General features: G+C 35.4%; 5 protein-coding genes across 5 annotated transcripts; 1 reads left to right on the top strand and 4 right to left on the bottom strand.

The window, feature by feature from the left end:
• Nucleotides 1-29: 29 nt before the first annotated feature.
• LOC118740630 (transcription factor E2F2) lies at nucleotides 30-1,999 on the bottom strand. The gene is made up of 5 exons (XM_036472232.1): nucleotides 1,595-1,999; nucleotides 1,248-1,357; nucleotides 920-1,175; nucleotides 537-861; nucleotides 30-471 (listed from the first exon to the last, which is right to left on the bottom strand). Exons 1-5 carry the CDS (start codon nucleotides 1,766-1,768, stop codon nucleotides 362-364), a joined length of 975 nt encoding a protein of 324 aa, XP_036328125.1. The 5' UTR covers nucleotides 1,769-1,999; the 3' UTR covers nucleotides 30-361.
• Nucleotides 2,000-2,954: 955 nt separating this feature from the next.
• LOC118740632 (M-phase phosphoprotein 6) lies at nucleotides 2,955-3,592 on the top strand. The gene has a single exon (XM_036472235.1). It carries the CDS (start codon nucleotides 3,065-3,067, stop codon nucleotides 3,557-3,559), a length of 495 nt encoding a protein of 164 aa, XP_036328128.1. The 5' UTR covers nucleotides 2,955-3,064; the 3' UTR covers nucleotides 3,560-3,592.
• On the bottom strand, nucleotides 3,581-5,075 carry LOC118740631 (ubiquinone biosynthesis O-methyltransferase, mitochondrial). The gene is made up of 5 exons (XM_036472233.1): nucleotides 4,806-5,075; nucleotides 4,528-4,746; nucleotides 4,103-4,475; nucleotides 3,859-4,018; nucleotides 3,581-3,796 (listed from the first exon to the last, which is right to left on the bottom strand). Exons 1-5 carry the CDS (start codon nucleotides 4,853-4,855, stop codon nucleotides 3,681-3,683), a joined length of 918 nt encoding a protein of 305 aa, XP_036328126.1. The 5' UTR covers nucleotides 4,856-5,075; the 3' UTR covers nucleotides 3,581-3,680.
• Nucleotides 5,076-6,451: 1,376 nt separating this feature from the next.
• LOC118740633 (ubiquinone biosynthesis O-methyltransferase-like) lies at nucleotides 6,452-8,084 on the bottom strand. Its single transcript, XM_036472236.1, has 5 exons — nucleotides 7,997-8,084; nucleotides 7,736-7,945; nucleotides 6,861-7,236; nucleotides 6,643-6,802; nucleotides 6,452-6,567 (listed from the first exon to the last, which is right to left on the bottom strand). Exons 1-5 carry the CDS (start codon nucleotides 8,077-8,079, stop codon nucleotides 6,452-6,454), a joined length of 945 nt encoding a protein of 314 aa, XP_036328129.1. The 5' UTR covers nucleotides 8,080-8,084.
• Nucleotides 8,085-16,938: 8,854 nt separating this feature from the next.
• Nucleotides 16,939-23,910, bottom strand: LOC118740635 (the record flags this gene model as incomplete). The annotated part of the gene is given in 2 exon segments (XM_036472238.1): nucleotides 16,939-20,483; nucleotides 23,769-23,910. A coding segment is annotated over 1 exon segment (3,069 nt). The 3' UTR covers nucleotides 16,939-17,401.
• Nucleotides 23,911-23,961: the final 51 nt, after the last annotated feature.

Consider the following 23,961-nt stretch of genomic DNA (forward strand, 5'->3'; position numbering starts at 1 on the left):
TAAAAATTAATGTTTATTAAAATTTTGCCAAAGTCTTTGATTTCCTTAATTACATTCATAGGTATGTATCTCCAAAATTTTTACTAGTCATTAATTACAATGTTTGACATTAACTAAAAATTGATAATAGATTATTAAATCGTACGGTTATATGTATTCTACGCGTTTTGCTATTAAAAACTCGTTATTTTATAAATGTTTATTAATTAAGCTAAAAGGAAAATTTAGCTAAGTAAAGCCAATTCAAATCGTAACGAATTTGTATTGCAATTGTAAGGAAGTCAGCTATGTACAAATGCGTTTTTCGTACAAAGGACTAACTGAAGATCAAAAAGTTTCAAAAAGCATCAAAGAAATAATCTCAATATGTATTGCACTTAATATCAAAAAGCTCGCATACGCCTTCGTCTTTTGTTAATACGAAATTGTAATCATCGTGTGGGGGATTTAATTGAATCAGGGGTGCATTTTCTGGAAAAGTTAAAAATTTTACATATTTTATATGAACAGATTGATAAGAATTTTTTGCTTCGCACCTAAATTTGGATCATCAGGAAAAAATCGGCGCAATGAGTGTTTGGACAATGAATTTTTAAAAATTATACGAGCCGCGAGTTGATTTTCTAACTCATCCTGTTCTTTCTTTTGGTCAGGATTACAAAAGTACGTATGCTCATCAGTGACTAGAGTTGGCTTAGTGGATGAGCTCGTTCGTGAGCCATTCGATGAAGAGGGTGAAGGTGTTTCTAAGCGGGAGACCAATGGCGCAGTTTCTGGTTTAGGCGCTATGCAAGTACCTTGTTGCGTTACCAGCCGCACATCAACTTTGCCGCCATTGTCCAGCGATACATACAAAGATTTCTGCAATATATACAAATTTTATAAATATTACGGGCGGATAAAAAACCATGTTACATACGCGCCCAGGCTCTATTTTGACCTCCTCATCATGGTTCGGTATTACAAGAACTACATTATCTCCGTAAGTAGAAAGCAAGTCATCGCGCGTCACATATGCGTACGACTTGTTAACCGCATCATTTTTAACATACTTCAAATTGCGACGAGCATATTCTAATTGCAGATCTACATCGGCTTCGAGCGCTTTCAAATGTCTGGCTCGCGCATGCGCCGCTCGCAGACTTTCCCGACCTGTACTTGTGTTTAATGCGCCGCTGTCCAGAGTAATAATGAAACAAATTATATAATCAATAAATTAAACCCAGTCATGCTTCAATATAACTTACCACCATCGCACAGTACTGCTGTGCCGTGTCTTTTCAATCAAGCCCACGCCTTCCAAAACGTTTGTTATGTCGTAGATTCTACGTTTTTGCACATCCAAAAGCTCAGTTGCCTGACGAGAAATCAATTTGTTGAACTTAATGCATACATACATTTGCGCAATAAAATATTACAAGTGCTACTGCCCGCCAATCATAATCTTTTGAACTACATACATTTGCATTTTATATGTTGTTGAAGCGCCAAACACAGTTATATATTGCGCACCACCCTTCACATTACCCCACCCACTTCTATCAAAATCTATAAATGCATGCACAGCAAGAATATTAACTTCTTTGCAAGTTACCTCTTTGAGATCAATTCGTCCATGGTTTTGCTTCATCAAACGCACGAATTTCTGTGTAAGTACCACTAGGGATCCAACAGCGCGATGTTGTTCCTGCCTGGTTGGGGTGGGCGCGGAGCCATTCAGCACTACTCGTTCGCTCATTATTGCATCTCGCACAGCTTTCGCATTCATGGTGGGAACGAAATACTCACTTGTTTATAGTGTTTAATAATATATAATATACAATTATTTTGTGTGTTCGCTTTAAAATAACTAGATTGGGGCGCGAATATTTTTAATAAAAGTAGATTGACTAAATTTTTAACACTGCCGCCATTTCGTCTTCTTCTTCTATTGAGAATTTTTCACTGACGACCGATTCGCAATAGTACAACATATTTCGAGTCACAATTATTCATACAAGGGTTTGAAAAGGTCAACAATTAAAGTGGAAGACATGATACAATAATTTTTAAAAATTATTGTATCATGGTGGAAGATATAAGAATAGAACGAATAAACATTACATTGTCTTAAAAAATTAAGAAATATATAATGCAATGACCCCGTTAAAAAAAGAAGCCTTTTCATCCATTTCAGAAGTCAAATCTGTGAACGAACGGCAACCTTTCGAGGTGGTGCGACATCTATCGATTATCTTACCTTTTTGTTTTCATCAGATCACATCCAGCGTTGCCGTTCTGGTCCGATTGGACCAAAATTGGTAGGTAGCTTTGTTGGTTTGATCAAAGAACGTAAATACATTTACGTTCTTTGGTTTGATGAACCTTTTGGTAGGCAAACATTTTTTGAAAAACAACCAAATTGAGTATTAAAATTTGTTCGCTTAATTTACGTTTACACGTTCAAAACATTGCTTTCACTTTGCTCACACGTATAAGATTTCTTAGTTTTTTCCTATATTTTATTAAGCAGACAATTCTCTGTAAACAAAAACTCACTTCCCAAAGCTATGATCGATTGGCTGTTGAAATAGAACCAGAAATTACCTATAGTCTTGAAAGAAAAATGTATGATAGCCAATTTGCAAAGTGAAACGAATTTAGGATTTTTTGCATAAATGTGATATTTTGTTTTTTCACACACAAAGAAAAGATGTTTGATATGAATGGAATTAATCTCAAAGGTATTTACATTTTTTACAAAAGTTTATATACAATACGTCAATTCTTTTATTTATAGGCCCTGTTAACAATATGTGTATTGTTAATTTTTACTGTTAATTTTTGTAGTTAAAAACCCCGTAAATTCAAGAAGTCTAGCTTTAATGAACAAAATTTTGGTAGTTTGGAAACTGATTTGGTAGGCATTTTGGTGCTTAAAAATATTTCAAGTGGCAACACTGATCACATCACATTTTAAGTTTGTTTTGCTCTCTGATTTCGTCGTGTGTGTTAAATAAAACACGCTTCAGTTAATCCATCGGCTAAAATTTTTAATTATACTATAGTCATTACTTACTAAAAAATGTCTTCTCAAAAAGCACGTCCACGCCTTTCCAAGGGTATATTGGAGATGAAGTTCATGCAACGAACAAAGGCCAAAGTGGACAAGGAGATCGAGGAAGCTGAGGGGCGTGAAATGTACTCCCAAGAGATCACCCAGAAAATGTTGAATAGTAATTCAAACTTCATAATGGAACCCAGCTTTGTGCATTGCGAGAATCTGTTGGACGGTCGGTGGAGTTTTCGCGGCATGAACCCGGAAATCGAACGCCTATTGGAGTTGGAGCAACAGGAGAAAGCTGCCAGTGTACGACATGAGCAACCGAAAGAGGTATCTGACAAAGAAATGGCTGCATTTTATAATGCACAACAGGTGACGATGCAAAAGAAATTCCAGACCAAGGCACAATTTAAAGATAAACGCCGTTCCGGTGACAACACGTCGTGGCAAAGTAAAAAGATGAAATTCCAAAAACCACGCGTGGACGACGATGACGACGATGAGAATAGTGAATAGATAATAAAACTTTGGGTGAAATTGTTATTCAAATCGTACTTAGTGTTTTTTCTCCGTATAATTTTATAGTTAAAACTTTATAAGGGCTTTTAATACATAATTCAAATTCGTTGAAATAAATTTATTCAGCTTTAATTGCTTGAATAGCATAGCACATCATATTAGTGTTAATCCAACGCCAGCGTCTGCGAATGACGTCGTATGTGTATCCATTGGTCAGCACAGTTTGACAATTTACTAAAAGATACAATTTCGAATTTAGCAGTTGAAAAAAAACACGTGGGACGTATCTCACTTACATGCAGAAAGAATGCGTTGCACATCCAGTGGTGACACTAACTTATCCCAATGGTGTGTGTTTTTTGGTGCGATGCCGAAAACATATTCGCCAAGCAGAATGCCACCAAGCCATAGCGGGATTGTCTTATTCAGGGTGGTTATGAATATTGACCCGCCAGGCTAAACTCAAGTGAGTTATTGTATACAATATACATATATTTTAGATTACAAAGAAAATATTTCAAATAATGGCTAAAATTATACCTTTAAAGTATGTACGCAATGTGTAAGAAATCCTGCTTTGTCATCAATATGTTCCAAAACCTCCGAGCATACTACAGCATCATAATAATTTGAATTCGATTTTGCATGTACTTCTACTGGTTCGATTTTATAAGTTATTCGATCTTTCAGTTCTGGACTATGCGACTCTAAATGCGTTCGCGCTGTTGTTATAACGTCTTCGCCCAAATCAATACCTGTAACATTAGCACTTAAACGTGCCAATGTCTCTGTTAAAATACCACCTCCACAACCGACTTCTAATATGTTTTTGCCTTGTAAAACCTTGGTTGTGTTCATTAAACTGCGATCAATGGTACCGCGAGTAACCATGCCGTCACGTACCAAAGGCACTCTATGTAAAGATGTACTTTTAATTTTACAAACTCTAAAGTGGACACACCTACCTTATTTCGTTAAGCTTATGTAGTCCATGCATTGGACCATTTATATCCCACCAGGTTGAAGATAAATTTGCATGATGATTTATTTCTTTTTGTGTGCTAGCTGAATGACGAGTTTCCTTTTGGGTTTTGGCTGAATTTGTATCCGATGTTGACATATAAGTGCCATTTGTAGACGTTTGTGCATATCGGATATGTATAGTATTATTTAACAGCAAATACCTGAATAAAAATATATATTTGCTATATGTACTATGCAAAGACAAGTAGCAATACCAAACCTTTGTGTCCGCAGTAAAGGTGATACAAATTTAACTGCTTTACATGCCATGTTGCTCGTATTTGGTTGCACTTGACGGTTGAGTGTGACTTATTTAAATAAAATTGTTTTTATATGTTTTCGCGTTTATGTTTTCGTGGTAAGTAATCGGAAATATAAACTTTTATCACTTCACCGGACGAAAAAAAATAAACAAAAATCATATGTTAATGGCAATAAATTGTGCTGCCAGCTATCCCCAATCGTGATTTTTTCTAGACATTATTGGTGGCAATTTTTCCTTGCCTACCAGCTAAACATCAAAACCAGTGTTGGCAAAATGCTAATCTGATTAACAATTAAAAATTAACGATTAAAACGTTAATCGGGATCGACGATTAAAACTTATTAATCGTAATCAACTGTACGATTAATGATACATTTTTTTTAATCGTTAATCGATGGTTGCGATTACGATTAATTAATTTTAGTCATTAATTGTTAATCAAATTAAAGGAAAATCTGATTAAGTTGTCTAGTTTGTCCGAATTTCACGCCAAAAACCAGTTATAGTAATTATTTTTTGTTTTACGCTTATAAAAAGCACATAATATAAAAAAAAATATAATTATTGTTATTAGTAATACATAAACTGGGAACTTTTACAACCCAGCGCACATGTGCAGAGGGATATTAAAACCTAGTTTGTAAAACGCCTGTTGGAATAGATCTTAATGAAAATGCACACCAAATTGTTTAGGGAAACCGACTTAGCCATGCTTGATTAACTGGCCTTGTGTGCAAAGGAAAATTCGAGCATAAATTAAATAATCACCAAACCGACTTAATCATATTAAGGGTTAATGATTAAAAATTAATTTTTTTAATCGCGGTTACCATTAACTGTTTAATCTGTCAGATCGGATTGAATTTAATCGAATTAAGTAATTGATTAAAAAATCAATCGATTAGTGCTAACTGTGATCAAAACCCGCTATCAAATATTTGGGGGTAATGATTGATAGTCGTTTAAATATTAAGACCCACCTCGGAAGTGAACAGTTCAGGGCTATTTCGGGATCATTTCGTGACTAATTTTGAAATACCTCAAAATAATCCCGAACTAGTCCCAAAATTGCCCTGAAGTGACTCTGAAAATGTCGTGAACTTGTCCAGAAATGGTCTCGACCAAGTCTTACGAAGGTCCATTTCAAGTCCCAAAATTATCCCACATCAGTCCAGAAATATTCCTGAATCAGTCCCGAAATGGTACTGAATCAGTCCCGAAGTGGTACTGAATTACTCCCGAAACGAACCCTAACTAGTCCCCAAATGAACCCGAACTAGTGCCGAAATATTAAGTACTGAACAGGTTCCAAAACGGTCTCGAAATTAGTCCGAACTAGTCCCGAAATTATCCTGAAATAGTCTCTAACACACCCCGAAACGGTCGAAAAAGTCGAGAACTTGTGCCAAAATGATCTCGAAAAAGTCTTGAAACAGTCCCGAAATGATCCCTTATTAATCCCTAAATGATTCCGAACTAGTCCAAAAATGGCTCCTTAAATAGTCCGAAGTTGAAAGGTGGGAAGAATTTACTTTTTTAGTATAGTGTATTTTGATAGTTATTTAATAAAGTGAGTAAACGCTTTCATGGAATAAATAAGTTCATTGAATTTTAATCGCTTGAATAGCGTAACTCATCATAGTACTGTTGATCCACTGGAAGCGTTTACGAAAAACATTATACGTAAAGCCTTTTACCAGAATGGTTTTACAGTTCACTGAAAAGCAAAAGTATAGAAAAATAAATAAATTTAGGTATGTACTTGAGTAATTTAAGAAATTTTCAAACTTACGAGCAGAGAGTATACGTTGCACATCCTTAAGTGATATCAATTTATGCCAATGATGCGTGTTTTTCGGTGTGACGCCGATTACATACTCAGCAAGGACAACGCCAAAAATCCAATGGGGAATATTTTTATTTAAAGTGGTTATGAATATTGAGCCCCCCGGCTGAAATGGGACAAAGGGAAATTATGGAGAACTATCTAATATGTATGTATATGTATACCTTTAAGGCCTCGATACAATGTGTAAGAAATTCCTCCTTGTCGTCAATATGTTCTAAAACCTCCGAGCATATTACAGCATCGTAATGATTCCGATTTAATTTGGCGTGCACCTCTATTGGTTCGATTTTGTAAGTTATGCGATCGCTTAGTTCCGGACAATGTTGCTCTAAATGTTTTCGTGCTGTTGTTATGACGTCTGCGCCCAGGTCAATGCCCGTTAAATTGGCACCCAAGCGTGCCAGTGCTTCAGTCAATATGCCACCACCGCAACCCACTTCCAATACAACCTTATCTTGCAAAATCATGCTTGTATTAATTAAACTCTTGTCGATCATGTTATCATGGGCCACCAAACCGTCACGCACGAAAGGCACTCTGGAGAAATGTAGCTATATAGGCATGTATGTACATACTATATGTATAATATGGTGCTCCAAAAAAAAAGTAAAGCCCAAAGTAAAGTTTTTGAATATTTTTTAATATTAACTAACTTTTATAGGTATCCTAAAAATCCCCAAAAAAAAACTCGCTGCTAGTATTAAAAAATGGTAAAATAAACAGCTGGGTTTTATTACTGGAGGTCTGCTGAAGTTTTCGATCGATTTTTTTTTCCATATAAAATACATGGAAAACTTTAAGCGCTTTGAGCGACCTCTAAATATTTTTTGGTTTCGAAATAAAAAAAACAGGAGTATTTTTTTCGATATAGAACAATCCTAGGGGGTGACATTATTAAAATTCCGACTTTACCTTTTCACATGAATTTTTGCACCACCCCATTGTATATACACATGTGCTTATTCTTATATATGCACCTAATTATTTTACATACATATGAAATTATTTTACAGTGATTACTCGCAATTTATTATACCTTGTCTCGTTCATTTTGTGCAATCCGTGCATGGGACCATTTAGATCCCACCAGGTTGAAGATAAGCTTGCATGATGATCAATTTCCTTTTGTACGCTAGCCGTATGTTGTTTTGTTTCCTCTTTTGTGGGGACTGTACTTACATCCGACATATACGTAGAAGTTGTGTTTGTAGAAGTTTGTGTATATCGAACATTTAACGACAAAAACCTAAAAGGGATATTTTAAATGAATTGATTAAGCATCGTTTGACTTGGAAACCTTTGCGCCTGCAGTATCGGTGATATAAATTTGACTGTCTGCAACGACATTTTACTTTTGAATGATCGCAAATATAACTGCATTCGAAATGAAAGCTAACAAATTTTTAAATGAAATATATATGTATATATATGTACTCAATTCTTTACTATAAATAGCTATCAGTCGATATACGAATATGTATGCAACAAAAGCTAGTATTAAGCGTTGCGACACTGTTCGAAGCGGAGACGTTATTTTTTGTCAAGCACAAAACCCGGCGGGAAAAATCCAAATGGAAGGAAACTATTTACAATTAAATTAAAGATAATGGACCGAGCTAAATATCTCTGGATATTTGACAAAACAACTTAAGTCTATCTTTCACGGACAAAGAATAGCTTATGTCGCCGAAGCTCTTTTTACCGTCAAAGCAATCATTTTTATTTAAATGAAAACATGCAGTTCTTGCAAACAGAAACATTTTTAACGGTATTGAATAGCGATAAAATAATTTAACATTTCTTTCGAATTGCAAAATTTTTTCTCTTTGACGGTAAAGTAAGTTTTGTCGACATACGCTATTTTGTATGTCCGTGATATATGTGGCTTTATCGTTTCGATTGTCAAATTATCGTTGCCCTGCTTATGGTTTTTGCCAACATCTTCTCTATTGTCGGAGGTCAATGGGACTAAAATATCTCAAATATCATGAAAGTAAATTTTTTGATTGTTGGGAGGCAAACGGCACTTCAATGCCCTTCGTCGTAATCCAGATCTGGACTTAAAGAGCACCATGGTTTCATATGGTCGCTAGAGACTATGACGCAATAATGTCGTTACGTGCGTGGCGCGTCTAGTGGATCTGCCAAAATATATCGGCCATTATCCAGCTATTTAGTGACGATTTAAGGTCCCCTGAATTTTGGATCAAGCCTGTGTGTGCCTCCCGTTGCGTTGATATGTAATCAGTAACTGCCAGTTGACCTTCGTACTTCCATTTTCCATTTTTGTCTCTCGGTGTCGATATTCTCTATGGCTTTCTGTTGCTTTCCCTGGCAGTCCCTACCTTCAGGCGTTGTACTAATCGACTAATTTACGGTATATTCTGGACTGACAAATAGAGCAGATTGTCGGAGTTGCCGGCGGCGGTGTGTGGGTGCTATTGTGTTTGTTTGTGTGTCTATTGTTGTGTTGTGTTGGGGTGTGGGTGTGTTGATTGTGTGCTGCCCGGGCGGGTGGTGGTTTGCCGTGGAGGCGGTCCGGTTCGCACAGCATGGCGCCACGCACGATGTGGTCCATTGCCGGTGCGTACGTAGGCCCGAGCAGTTACGGAGGTGACTCCACCCGTCACAGGTATTGCACTTCACCAAGGTGGAGTTTGTATGCAGTCGTCTCTGGCATACGCAGCAGGTGTAAATTTCTGGCTCTGGGTTAGACTCTATACCAGCCCTGAGCAGAAGGGTACGGAGCAGATGTAGCCCTAGAATCGAGTAACGTTTGATGGATTTCGCCGACCTAAACGGGGTTAGATCGCCGAAACAACAGCCCTTGGTCGGGTAAAACCCGAGTCATTCCGGTACGTAGAACCGGCTGTCGTGGGAATGTACATCGTCATGTCGTTTGGTCTGGTTAATGCACCAATGTATTTCAAGGAAGTGATCACCAAGTTAACATCAAGATTATATCACAGAGGCCAAGTCATCAGTTATGTAGATGAAATGATCGCAGCAACGCCAACTGTGAATAAACGCAAGATTATTTTACAAGAAGCCTTTGAGGCAATTCGACAATGTGGCCTCACGCTTAGATCGTCTAAATGCATTCGTAATTTTCCCAAACCATCGAACGTCACTGACGCAAACAAAAAAGCACCACGGAGATCAGCCCCAACAAACTTTTGTTAAGTTTCGATTTACGATGCGTCAGCGAGAATGCAGCCAGGCACCGTCAAGAGTACGTGACTCTTGCAAAACGGTATCAAAAGTAGTAGACATTTGTAAGAAGGTACTATTTAGTACAACAAGGAGCCAACAACAGATTAACCCTGTGGTGGCTTTCGTGCTATGAGGGCTTCGACGGCAGCGAAAGGGGTAACATTCTAGTGAAATGGTATCTAAATGGATGGGAGGACTTGAAATTTACAACCCAATGGCGAACGACTAAGGGCAATAGGCAGTCCAAAAATGCATCGCTCCCTCTCGTGAAATCTCTGAGCGGCTGCTTAATTTTAGCAGAGAGGGTTTAAGAACTCTCATCGGACACTTGTCAGGAGACTGCAGACTGAGGTACCATCTACGCAAAATGGGACTATCTGAAGAAACGAGCTGCAGGGTTTGTAGGCTAGAGGATGAAACCTCGAACCATATATTATGTGATGGCCCACTTATAACTCGACTTAGACTTTTACACCTTGGAGAGCGACTATGACCTCCATCCAGAATCTTGAATATGACACCTTCCAAAGTGCTTAATTTCATTAACCTAAAGGTACCCACACTCACCGACGTGTACGTATGCCGTGTCTGTTTGACGTAGCAGCATATAAATTTTACTGTTGATAGAGAGAGAGAGAAGCAGAACACGGCCCGCGTAACCGTCGCACGTACACGATGGTGAGCTTTCATTTACATGGCGCTCGCATAAGTTTGATCGTGTCAGCTGACACGTTAACGTACGTCGGTGAGTGTGGGCATTTAGAGGTTATTGCCTAGATAAGGGTTAGTACAATAGATCCAGCTAGGTCGCAGCGCTATATGCCCAATAATAAAAATTCAAGAATAAGATTAAGATTACGGTTAAGATTACGATTAAGATTAAGGTTAAGATTAATATTAAGATTAAGATATAAGATTAAGATTAGGATTAAGTTAAGATTGAGGTTAAGATCAAGATTAAGATTAAGACTAAGATAAAGACTAAAATTAGAATTAAGGTTAATATTAAGTTTAAGATTAAGATTAAGATTAAGGTTAGGATTGGGATTAAGAATAAGATTTGGATTAAGGTTAAGATTAAGATAAGATTAAAATTGCGGTTAACATCAGGATTAAGATTAAGATAAAGATTAAAATTTTGTTTAACATCAAGATCGAGATTAAGTATAAGATAAAGATTAAGATCAAGATCAAGATTAAGATAAAGATTAAATTTAAAATTGAGATCAAGATTAAGATTAAGATTTAAGATTAAGATTAAAATTGCCGTTAACATTAGGATTAAAATTAAGATAAACATTCAAATTGTGATTAAGATTAAGACTAAGATTAAGAGTGAGATTAAGATTAAGATTAAAATTGAGATTGAGATTACGATTGAGATTAAGCTTAAAATTAAGATTAAGGTTAAGATTGAAAATGAGTTTAAAATTGAGATTAAGATTAAGATGATGTTTATTACTATGCATAAAATTACTTATACAGGCAATAGCAACAATACGTTTCATTAGAATTATGCGTGGATTCTAACTTACCTGATCAATATTGAATCAAGAATGATTTAAACACCGTGAATTATTTTAATTTAATTTTTATTTATTTACGTAGTAGTTCAGTGGAAAATAAAAGTAAAATTACATACATACTTAACAATATCACCGATTTTTGAGGACCTAATTGCATAATTTACGGTTTGAGAAAAATATATGATACATACATATGTACGTATATTCTAAAGCTAATCAATACACTAACGAGTATGAAAATGAACATGTACTAAGTATTATTTTAATTATATGCTCATTGTATGTATGCATATGTACTATATGTATATAACAATACACATTTTCGCACACAAGTATTGAAAATGAAACCGAAGCAAATTAAACGATTTTATATTTCAAAAATATCCTATTTTAAAGTAATTACAAATAAACTTTAACCAAAAGTTGTGGTATATATTCAAAACAGGCGCTTTATTGTCGTAATACATTATACGATATATTTTACATACATACATATATTATGCTAAACTACGACAATAATGCACTCGGCCTGAAATACCCTTACAATTTCGTTACATATCGCTACCTAAAGGTGAAAAGGTGCCAAGTCTATTTTTTTTTTCAAAATTTAGTTTTTGAAGCAGAACGGCAGGTAGTGCGAAACTACATTAATTTTTCGTCTCTCCTGAACAATTAAAAAAAAAATGGACTTGGCACCTTTTCACACTTAGGTTACGATATGTAACTTTACTTCTTTTATTTAAACTTCATGAGGTGCATTCCAAGTACATTTGGACTGGATATTTTGTTTCTTTCTACATAATTATTGTAAGTATGTATATATGTACCTTTATATTATGAAACGTCGCATGCAGGGTTTTAGTTACTTTGAATATTACAATTAATTTTAATTTCATGATATCGGTTATGTTGCTGCTTGATTGCTTTATATGGTTTTTATGTACATAAGTAACTGGTTCATAATAATTTAGTTGAAGTTTCAACAGGACTTTTCATAAAATCTTTGAATTTCGTTTTGTTGCTATCTGGAATGTGCGATTTTTATATGTTTGTTAGTATGTGTGTGAGTTTTTTCTATTTAAACTTTTTTTGCTGAGGTTTCGGTATGTTTTAACATTTTATTATTTATTTATTTATTTTTTAACTATTAAATCTTTTTGACGTATAGTACTACATTTATTTATTCAATGAAAACAACCTATAATTTAAGAACAAAAATGTAATAAACAAAGTTCCTAAAAGCTTACTGAAAGTAATTAAAGTTACGTGGACTCCTTTTTGGAACTTTTCAAGCTTTCTATAAATTTTATATGAACGGACACTGGGACAAGCACTTTTATGCCAACACTGCTTTATACCACAGTTGGCCACTGTATTGGCATTTTAAAAGCTCGCTCTATGCAATGTTAAAAGCTTTCGATGGCCAACACTGCTTTGAGCCAACCATTTGCGTGGTTGTTACATTGACACTTTCAACTGCGACTTAAAAGCTCTCTCTGCATAATGGTAAAAACTTTCGCTGGACAAAATTGTTTTATGCTGCCAACCATTTGGCATGGTTGTTCCATACTTTCAGCTTCCATTTCCGTTTTCCTAACGTAGCTTTGTTGAGATTCCAATGGGGTTTTGTTGCCTAACGTTTGTTTTCAAACACTCGCCCTAAGCTAATTATATTCGAAATGGAATCGAATCGTTTTCTATATTTTTATTTTAAATTAAATGTGCTGAGAGCATTTATGTTTCTTTTTGGTTTTGTATTTTAAAGCTAATTTACTACCAAAGATTTGGGCATTCGCGATGTTATTAGTTTCCTAATTCGTTCGCCTAAAATTATATTATATTTCTAATACCTTAAACGTATATGAATGACAGTCCTATTCCCATGTCAATGACAAAATTAAACGCATGACTATTCTCTTAACTATTGCATCTATAGCTTTGACGCAAAATATATGCATTGTTCGTCATTATCTCGCACTCATGTGGTCATAACAACAATAACGACAGTTGTCATAATTGGAAGATGTAAAATCAGGCATAGTTTGCGGAATAGTCTTAGGCGCAGTGGTTAAGACAACAGTCATGTGATGGACTTTGTCATTGGCGTGGGAATGCGCTGTTTATGCACTTAAAAAGAATTCCGGGGGAAACAATTTACAATACATTTTTATTTTTATTTAATTTCATTGATCTTTCGAAAGCTCGATGCCATTCTTGTATACTACATACTCGCATAATATTCAATTTCAATATTTTTCACTAACTTCAACACTAGTACAACAATATGTACATAAATTTTATTCTGTAGTTTTGAAAGTTTCTACTAAGTACATATGTATTTTATTTGTTTGTTTTCATTTTATTCAGTAGCGTCAAAATGACACAAAAAAGTTTGCTGCAAATGCATTATTTATTTATTTATTTTTTATTATTTATGTTAAAAGTTCGAATTGTCGAATATACATAGGTGTGTATATATTTTTTTCTATAAATTAAGAAGTTATGTTTTCTGTTTTGTTGTTGTTTGAAATTTTCAAGCAAATAACGTATTCCCTAAACATTACGTCATATTGTATATTAGGTTTTCTTTCTATTTTCTAAGAGTTCTTGTAATAATTTTTTGGTTTTTTATACGACTCTTTATTTAGTTTTAAAATTGTTTAACACTTTGGTTGAAGATTTAAAGAAATAACTATTCTTCAAAACATAATTCACTTAAATGTATTTTTTAAATATGTATATCTGCTTTTTTAATACTTAAATACTTAAAATTATCATAAGGATGGTAGTTGCTGTAGTAATGATGTGATAAGTAGTTTAATGATTTTTTCGATATACTATATTTTCTTAAGTACATAGATTCCTTTGCTTATTTAAAATTTGTAATTTTCGTTTTAATATTTTTTATTTGTTGCTTTTTTTTCTTGTTGTAGCTTCAAATGGACAATTTGTGAATTCTCAAATATGTATATAAATAGACGCAACATCCACTCCAACTAGTGTTTAGAATTCGACCATATGTTCAAGACGTTATATTAGTGGTTATAGTTTTTGAACAAAAGTTAGACGGATCACGCGTGAGAAGCTTTTTACAGATTTTATATAGCGGCGCCGGAAATAAAATCTCTACGATCGTTACTTTCATACATACATACCTATTTATATGCATAAGTCACGATCAAAACCTATTCAGAGGAAGGACAGGGCAATCCTGGCAACCGTCTTCAAAATGCTTAACTGTCTTTCGAAAGACGAATTGAAAGATTTGCTAACGAGGAGGTTATGCCTTTTAGCAATAAGTATTTTTTACCAAATAAATTACATTAAAAACATATACATATATAAAGCAATAAAAAGTAATAAATAAGAATTAAAAAATAAAATAAAATGAAAAAAAAACAAAAAAAGAATTAAAATATTTTCAAAAATTAAATGATATTAAAAAAATTTTTTTTTCTTAAAACAACAAAATCTAAAATTTAAGTTAGAAAAAGAAAAAACTTAAAATAAAAAAAAAAAATAAAACATAAAAATTAAATTACCAAAATAAATGTTCTTAATTTAAAACAAAATTTAATCATTAAAAGAAAATTAAATTAAAAAGAACAAAAATATAAAATTAGACCCTAAAAATTTAATGAAATAAAAAAATATATTTTTCTTTTTAAAACAATAAAATCTAACAAGTAAATTTAAAGCAAAAAGCACAACCGACTTCAATGCTCTTATAAAAATTAAAGTACCGTTAATTGCTTCATGATCCAATAATCGGATTTAAACCAAATTAGTATGGGACCACCTCTAAAACACTACCTTTCCGATAGAAAGTTATGCGGTAACATACATAAAAAAATATTCCGACGAATTGATAACCTTCTCCTTTTTTGGAAGTCGTCTAAAAAGTAAAAATTAAATGATATTAAAAAAATATTCTTCTTTTTAAAACAATGAAATATAAAAATTAAAAGAAAATTAAATTAAAAAAAGGAAAAATGTACATTAACAAAAAAGAAAACCCAAAGACTCGTTGTTGTAATAGAAAATGTAGTCAATAAAGCTGGTCGGCTCGGTTTAAATCAATCGAAGGATCTGCTCACGATAGGACGTTCCAGCCGAAATGTCGTAGAAATCTGCCGCGTGAAATCCGTATATTCAAATGCTTATTTTTATCTAAATAGTTCGCGATTTTGTGCAGCTCGATCTCGATCGACAGACAAATCCTTACTGCAAGAATGTCGAAGAAATTAGATTTTGACGGGCAGTTAAATAAAGCTAATCTGTAATACTGATTGCCTTGATGTCCTTGAATGAGATAAAACACATATTTTTCGTTTGTAAAACAATAAAAACGAAAAGCTAAACAAAAATTAAATAAAGAAGAAAAAGATTATATTGAAAAAAAAAGTTTCTAAAAATTAAATGAAATAAAATTTTTTTTTTTTGAAATCTAAACAGCAAAAGAATATTAAATTAAAAAAAATAGATTTAAAGAATAAATAAAAAAAAAAAGAATGAGGCAATAAAAACTAGAACTTAGAAGAAAAAAAACGAAAATAAATAATTAAAAACTGAAGAAAATATATAGAATGAGTTTATAAAAATAAAATGAAGTTAAAAATAAATATTTTTCTTTTTATAACAATGAAATCCAAAAACAAATCAAAAAAATATAAAAGAATTTAAGAAGAATTATACTAAAAAAGAAAAAAAATACATTAACCATGTTTCTAAAAACTAAAGTGAATTAAAAACTAACTTTTTCTTAAAAAAAAACTAAAAATAAAAAAAAATAATAATTCCACTGCCCAAAGACTCAAACCTCGGATCTCTCGAATGACACGCCTGTGCTTTGCTCAATTGGCCATTGCGACTGTTGGAGTAGCGCTAGCAAAATTTATATATGTATCTCCATTTGGAACAGTGATGCTCAAAACAGTGCCCGCGGGCGGAACTCTTCAAAGCGCTCTGTAGATTTTTTATAGACGCGAACAGAGTGAAAGCTCTCTTTGAGCATCACTCTGGAACATGCTCATGTGCTTTTCACCAAAACAGCGTTTCACCATGGAAGTTGGCAAGGAAACTTTTTTTTGCAAGAATTGTATGCTAGAATAAACAAGATCGTTTAAACTTTAAAGCAGCGGTAGGTAGAGAGAGCTTTTACTCTACACGCGCCTACATAAAATGCATAGAAAAATTAAAAAGAGCTTTGCCCGCGGGAAAGATGGTGCTCACCACCGCTTTAAAGCACTGATGGGACTGTCTTGCCCGCGGGCAAAACTCTTTTAAGCTTCCTTTACCTTTTGTATAGGAGCGTGCAGAGTAAAAGCTCTTTCTGCTCATCGCTGCAACTTGTCTACTCTCTTTCAATTGTCTTACAAAAGAAATGGAACTGTCTTACCCAGAACTGCTCTGTAGTGTGTCACTTTCCAATGCCACATGAGAGCAGGTACGATAATCTAACCTATTCTCATAGTGGTACCCCATCGGACAGAGTAAATAAAAATACTGCAAAAACCGAGGTACACATGCACCTACGCGGATCTGAGTAAAGTACGCACTTTCACCTGACTGGCTTCAACTTATTAGCCTTGTGTGGTAACTCGCGATCAGGTGTTTGGGGATCAGCAACACAGATCAGTACATACGGATAAAGCTCACGTCCTTCCACCCGATCAATACTATTCAAAGCCGGCGACGATAGTTTTGAAATTAAAGAAATATTTTGTAACTAACTTCATAAATCTAGTGAAGCAATCTAAAAACTGTATTTTTTCAACCCTCTTATCGCTTTTATATCTTCTTGAACAGCTGGTGAATTCTGCACACATTTCATCGGTCCGTCCAACATTTCAACTCCGTTTTAATGCGATTTACGCTAGACTAAATATCTTTCTGTTTTCTTTTCGAACATTCATTTTCTTTTAAGTTTTTGTTTTTGAATGCATTTACTGAAATTTAGTATATCACATTTTTTCTTCGCTGGCCAATTCCTCCGGCTCGGTCGGACTGATTGGCGACATTTCAACGCTGTCCAGCAGCGGTGTCTTCTCTTCACTACACTGGCTGCTTTGGGCGTCGTGCATGGCAAAAATCTTCGAGAGTTCAGCGCCACTCAGTGTCTGATGTGTTGGCGAATCGTCGGGGGAGCTGTTGTCATCGGTGGCAGTGCAAGTGCCGCTGCCTCCACTGCCAGCACCACTACTACCGTCACCAGCGTGCTTATCAGTCAAGTTGACAAAATGATCTACCGACTTGAAAATAGCGCTACGTGAGACATGTGGTAGCGCCACTATAGTACCGGCAGCTGTAGTGCTGGCAGCATTGGGGGAGTGTGCTGAAGCGGAGTAAGCTAGATTTTGATGGCAGGATAAGGTAGCCAAAGAGGTGGTCTTTATATTGGACGTCCTTAGGCGATTTATGGAACAACTACTCCAGCTCAATTGATTCGGGTGGGGACGTTTGGAATGTTGCTGTTGCTGGTGATGGTGTTGATGAGTAGATAGTTGTTGGTGTTGTTGTTGAAGTTGTTGCTTTGCTGACTTGGCTACGGGTTGCTGATTATAGTGACTACGCCGATGTTGCGGCTGCTGTTGCTGCTGCTGCCGAAAATGCTGTTTTGCATGGTGTTGATGTTGATGATGTTGCTGTTGTTGTTGTTGTTGTTGTGGTTGTGGTTGCTGTTGCTGCTGCTCAGCATAATACATGTAACTGTAAACATTATTGTCATCATAGAAGCTCATTTCGTCCTCGGATTGGCAGCATTGATCACTTCCGCTTGTCGTATTGTTTATAGCCGTTTGCTTTAGTTTGGTCAAGGTGACCAGATGTCGTTCCGAATACGATTTACGTGCATCCATAACACGCAAATAGTCATTCGAATCACCGAGATCCTCGCTTTTTGAACTGCAGTAACGTCGACCAGCACCCGCTGTGCCGACATTGCCGCAAAAGCTTGTGGTCACCGCCAAACCGTGGCCACCGCTACCACCAAATGCCTGATTCAGACCGGATATCTCATTGATTGAACCACCTCGATTTAACGATTGTCGACTGTGGCTGCGACTGCCGCCGTAAGAGGAACTGCTGTCGTAGTGATTGTCACGCAATGAAGATGGCGACAAACGCGCCGAATGATTGGGCGATGTTTCTAGCAGCGAGTCATTTGACTTGGCAATGCGATTCTTTCGATAGAATTTGCTATCGCGCCACATTGTTTGACGACTACTCACCGAACCCGCTGCTGTGGCTGGACGCTGCAGCTCGCCATTAGTTATGACTTTTGTGGCGCCAACGGGTGAAGTGCTGATAAGCTGATTCGGTGAGTTGTCATAGACGATCACTTGACTCGAGGTCTTACTGATGCGGAAGGAGGCATGTGTGAGTTTTTTGTATTTTTCATCTCTCTGCATGTTCACGCGATTTTCCGAGTTTGTGCGATCAACTATGGGCATAAAAGCGCTATCGATGCGTCGTTCCTCTTCGAGCGAACGAAAAGCCATACGATTGACATTCTTCAAAAGTTTGTCGGAAGAGGAACGCTTATTCGGTGACATATCTTCGAATGAACATACGCGATATTTTTGTGAAAAGACCTCAATGGTGCCGGTACGTTTCGAGGGTGAAGTTGTATAGATAGAGTTTTGATCATTAACCAGTATCTTGGGTGGATCGAATTGTTGTCCTTGGGGTAGTGCGGCGCTAGACGACGATAGGGACGAATTGCTAGAGTTAGTGGTGGCAGTGACGAGTATTTTAGGCGAAAGCGAGACGGGAAATTGTTGTGGACGTATATTGCCTGTCGAGCCGCCGGACGAAGTGGATGCGCCCGAACAAGAGCCAGCAGACATGGCGTCATCAATGTTCAAAAAGTTGCTAGGCGATGTTTCACGACACGGCGATGATATAGCTGAATCTTGTGACACCATGCTTCTTGGTATGGTAGCCAATTCTAGGCAAGTTTCTTTGCCACCTGTTGTAGTGGCTATTATCACATCTTCTACACCCTCATCAATCGGTGAAGAAATCGATTGAAAACTACTTATGCGAAAGCTGGATGACCCAACTGAGAGATCATTGTCTGTCAACGAGCCAAAAGCCGAATCCTGCGACGGGTTACTGCGCCCATATTTCAAGCACTTGAGCGAATACTCGAGTCGACGACTCTTTGAGTTCTTATAGTTGCATATGTCGGCGGTCAATTGATGATTGAATGAAGCAGCAGCAGCAGCACCAGCGCCTGCCGTTGCGACACTTGCTGCTGCGGCAGCCGCAGCTGATGTGGATGCCTTTGCGCTATCAGTCATTAGACTTGGACTAGTCGAGTCCGCTTGCTGCACCGATGATTCATTACTCGCCGTGCTGTCATTGTTTGATGTGCTATCATCACCCTCAAGCTCCAATTGACCCGAGTGTATTGTATTTTCGCCAGTGTCGATATTTTCCTCAACAATGAAGGTAGCTGGTGCAGAAGTGGAAGCAGCACCGGCAGCAGCAGCGCCGCCTATTGAAGCAATACTTGTACTACTTCCCGATGAGCGGCCAACATTTGAACCCAATGGTGCATTCAAATTATTGCTGGAGCTACAACGTATTGTTGGTAGGGAAGGTGGTGGCGGTGGTGGTAGCGGTGGCAGAGGTGACAGAGGCGGTGGTGATGGTGTTGGCGACTCTCTTAGTTGTAGTTGTTGTGTTTGTAATTGTTGTGTTGTCGAAAGTTGATTTTCTTGAGTGCTATAGATATTGTCGTCCGACTGGGTGGTGGTATTTTCACAATAATGTAGGGGTGATGACTCTATGGCATCATATTCTAGCTGTTTGTGTTCATTGAAGTGTTGACGTTGGCCGACACGTTGATGCTGTGAGAAGGCTGTAAACTGACTGTAGTAGTGCTGTGGGTAGGAGTGATGCTGACGCTGGTGGTAGTTTTGCATGCGCTGTAGCTGTTGCAGGCGTTGCTGGTGATATTTGCCATCGACAAGGATTTCATCAAGCAGCCCTTCCTCGGAATCGCTTGATATGTCGAAAGAGTCCATTGTTCGACTAAAGCTGTTGTCGGTGTGGGTTACATTTAACGACCAGAAGGCATGTGATGTAGTAAGCGTGTCAATAAGTGCGAAGTAGTAAGTGAGCGAATGTAAAATAGACAGGAAATTGATTATAAGTGATAGGCAAAATACAGTTAAATAAGTGCTCATAATTCTTATAAATAGTACAGATTTCATATGTACATAAGTATGTATGTATGTACTATATATTCACTCGCACAAAATTGGATGAGTTGTAGATGGTGTATGGTGGAAGTGAGTTAGTGAGTGGGTGAAAGCATTGATACTCGTAAAATAAAATGGCAAATGTGATAAGCCAAAACAGCTAAAGTAGTCAATAAATATGATACACTAGGAAACACGCTAAGCTAATGTTATTTAGTAGAAGATAGTACAAATACAAAGTGTAATTGCGAGAGAAGTATTTAAAGTACAGGCAAATATTTAAAGCTTGAATTCACTAAAATACTTCAACGCTTACAAACGTGATAAAAACTATAGAAAATTTACATACCTACATATCTACATAACTACTAACATACTTCATTATCTACACTACATCGCCATGAACTAAACATATAAGGCAAAATAGTAGGCTAAAAAGCTAAGGGTAAAAATCTACAAGCTTTGGGCGAACTGCAACAAAACGTTCTTTCTTTGGTTAAAAAAGTGAAAAAGATAACTACGAATAAATACTAATACATAGTCCGAAATAAATATGTATGTCCAAGAAAATACTCGAAAATCAAAATGTCTACCAAAATATATTAATAACCGGGCAATTCTGGCTAAAATAGTTGCAAGTCTTTGGTAAGACAATTGAAAGACAGTAGTTTTAAAGACTTGGTTTATTCTGGTACGAAAGTCAGTCAAAAAAAGCTCCCTTGCCAGCTTTCATAGTGAAAAGCTCTTTCGACAGAAAGCGCTGCTCCAACAGTCTCAATGGCCGCGTGAGCAAAGCACTGGCGTGCCATTCTGGATGTTCGAGTTCGAGTCCTAGGTCAGCGGTATTTTTCCTCTTTTTTGTTAATTTAATTTATTTTTCCGAAATTAATTTTTTAAATTCTTAGAAGCTTATTTTTATTATTTTTTTTTTTACTTTAATTTTTAGATGTTATTGTTTCAAAAAGAAAAACATTTTTTAAATTTCATTTAATTTTTACCACTTTTTTCTTTTCTTGATTAAATTTTCATTTAATTTTTAAATCTTTTTTTTTTAATGATTTTTTTTTAATTTTTGGTTTTTATTGTTTTTAAAAGATGTTTTTTTTCATTCAATTTTTAGAAACATTTTATTAAATTTTCTTTTCATCTTAAGACTAAGTTGTTAAAAAAATATATTGTTTTTTAATTTCATCTAATTTTTTGAAGCTAATTTTACTTTTTTATCTGTTTTAATTTAGTTTTTATTTTTTTAACTTTAGTTTTTATTTTTTAACTTATTTTGTCTTTTCTTAATTTAAAAGATCTTTCAATTAGCACTTCGAAAGACAGAAAAGTGCCTTCAAGATAGTTGGTAGAATTGACAATTTTCCTACGAAAGACTGTGGTGAGTTGAAGGACAGTTGCCAGAATCGCCCTATTAATTTAATTTTTAGATTTTATTGTTTTAAAAACAAAAAAAATATTTTTTAAATTAGAAACATATTTTGTTCTTCTATTTTTTGTAACATATTTTCTTCTGCTATTTTTTGATTTTTAGATTTTATTGTTTTAAAAAGAATTTTTTTCATTTAATTTGTAAAAACGTATTTTTTCGTTTTTCTCATTTGTTTTGTTGGTCTATTTCATTTTAATCTTCTTTTAGGTTTTAGGATTATCTTATTCTAAAATGAAAAATATGTTTTAATTTTATAAAATTTTTTGGAAAATTTTTTGGAAAATTTTTTATTTAATTTTTGAATATATTTTTTTATCTCTTTAATTGAGCTTTCTTTTAATTTTTAGAGAAAAATTTTTTAAAAGAAAAATTTTTTCATAATAATTTAATTGTTAGAAACTGATTTTACAAATTTATTTTTTTTCTTTTGTTAATTAATTTTTTTGTGATTTTTAGATTTTATTCTTTTAAAAGAAAACTATATTTTTTTCTTTATTTCAGTTTAGAAAAACGTTAAGACCTCCTTGTTAGCAGATCGTTCTATTAGTCTTTCGAAAGACAGAAAAGAGTTTTCAAGATAGTTGCCAGCATTTCCCTGTAAATATGATTAAATTTCATAAGAAGCAGAACCTATTTCTTGATCAAATTTTCGATAACCTTTACGATTTAAGATTCTCCCGTTGGTAACTTGCCCTTGTCTGGTGGAACACGCTAGAAAATGCTGCACTTGATAAGCGCTACATCGGATTGCCCTAGTCGACATTGGTGGGGGCTACGCTGGCGTTTAAAATTATGTTGAATAATACGACTGTAGATATTTCGAACAGGATTGTTGCAGCCCGAACCGCATTTAGGGTCCGAGTGGCTTGATTTCGGATTTACTGAAGGAAGGACGCAGTGAACTTCTTCACAGACGGATCAAAACTAGAAGGCAAGGTTGGTGGAGGTGTATTTTGCTGGGAGCGGTCCATCAAGACTATGTTTAGGAATCCGGACTTCTGGAGTGGATAACGACTCTTAATTGGTCCCTTTTGTATCGGCTGTCAAGAGGATGATGAGGAGCGAGGCTACTGAAATTAGCCGCATTGGAAATTTCGTAATCGGCACGCTGCGTTTCGCCGACTAAACTAATGGCCACCGTTCAGCATTGGTGGTATCACAAAGGACAACCATTTAACCTAACGTAACCTCTCAAACTAGGAGACATTATCCCATACACCCGGCCAACGATCGTTAATCAATACGTTGAATGCCCCGTATATGTAGAAATATATGTACATAGTTCGAAAAAGTTACGCACATATATTATGTCTAGTTTACTGCCTTACCATCTAAAAAGCAGGATCAAGTATAGGATAGAAAGGAAGGTTATTAAAACAAACATCAAATAACTATGAACAACAATACAAATATATACTAAGCACAAAAATCAAAGTTAGCTTAATCAATAATTATTGAAAAATCAGCAACATCCAAAAAAAGTATAAACTAAGGTTTGTACTGTACTACTTTTTTAAACATTGACAACACATAAAATATATGTACATGCGTGTAAAATTTTGACTCAGCTTGGCTTTGGTGTAGCGATAAACTGGTAGTTAATTGGTTTGTAATTTTTAGTGTGTGTGTGTGTGTGTATTTTTTTTACAAAAAATAGCTTGAATATATAAAATAAATCACACTTACCACTTTGACTAACATTTGCACATAAAATTTATATGTAGTAGTAGTAGAAGAATTAATTAGTAGTAGGTAGGTGGAGGTACATAGGCTGTTGGGTTGTTTTGTCAGTTGTTGTGAAGGTACGAGTAGGTACTGTATCCAGTTTGTTTTTTTTTTTTTTTGATTGTGATAAACAAAACCGCAAAATAGGCAATTT

The sequence above is a fragment of the Rhagoletis pomonella genome, unplaced genomic scaffold (assembly GCF_013731165.1).
Source record: "Rhagoletis pomonella isolate Grant_MI unplaced genomic scaffold, Rhpom_1.0 Rhpom_scaffold_00006, whole genome shotgun sequence".
Classification (NCBI taxonomy): Eukaryota; Metazoa; Arthropoda; class Insecta; order Diptera; family Tephritidae; genus Rhagoletis; species Rhagoletis pomonella.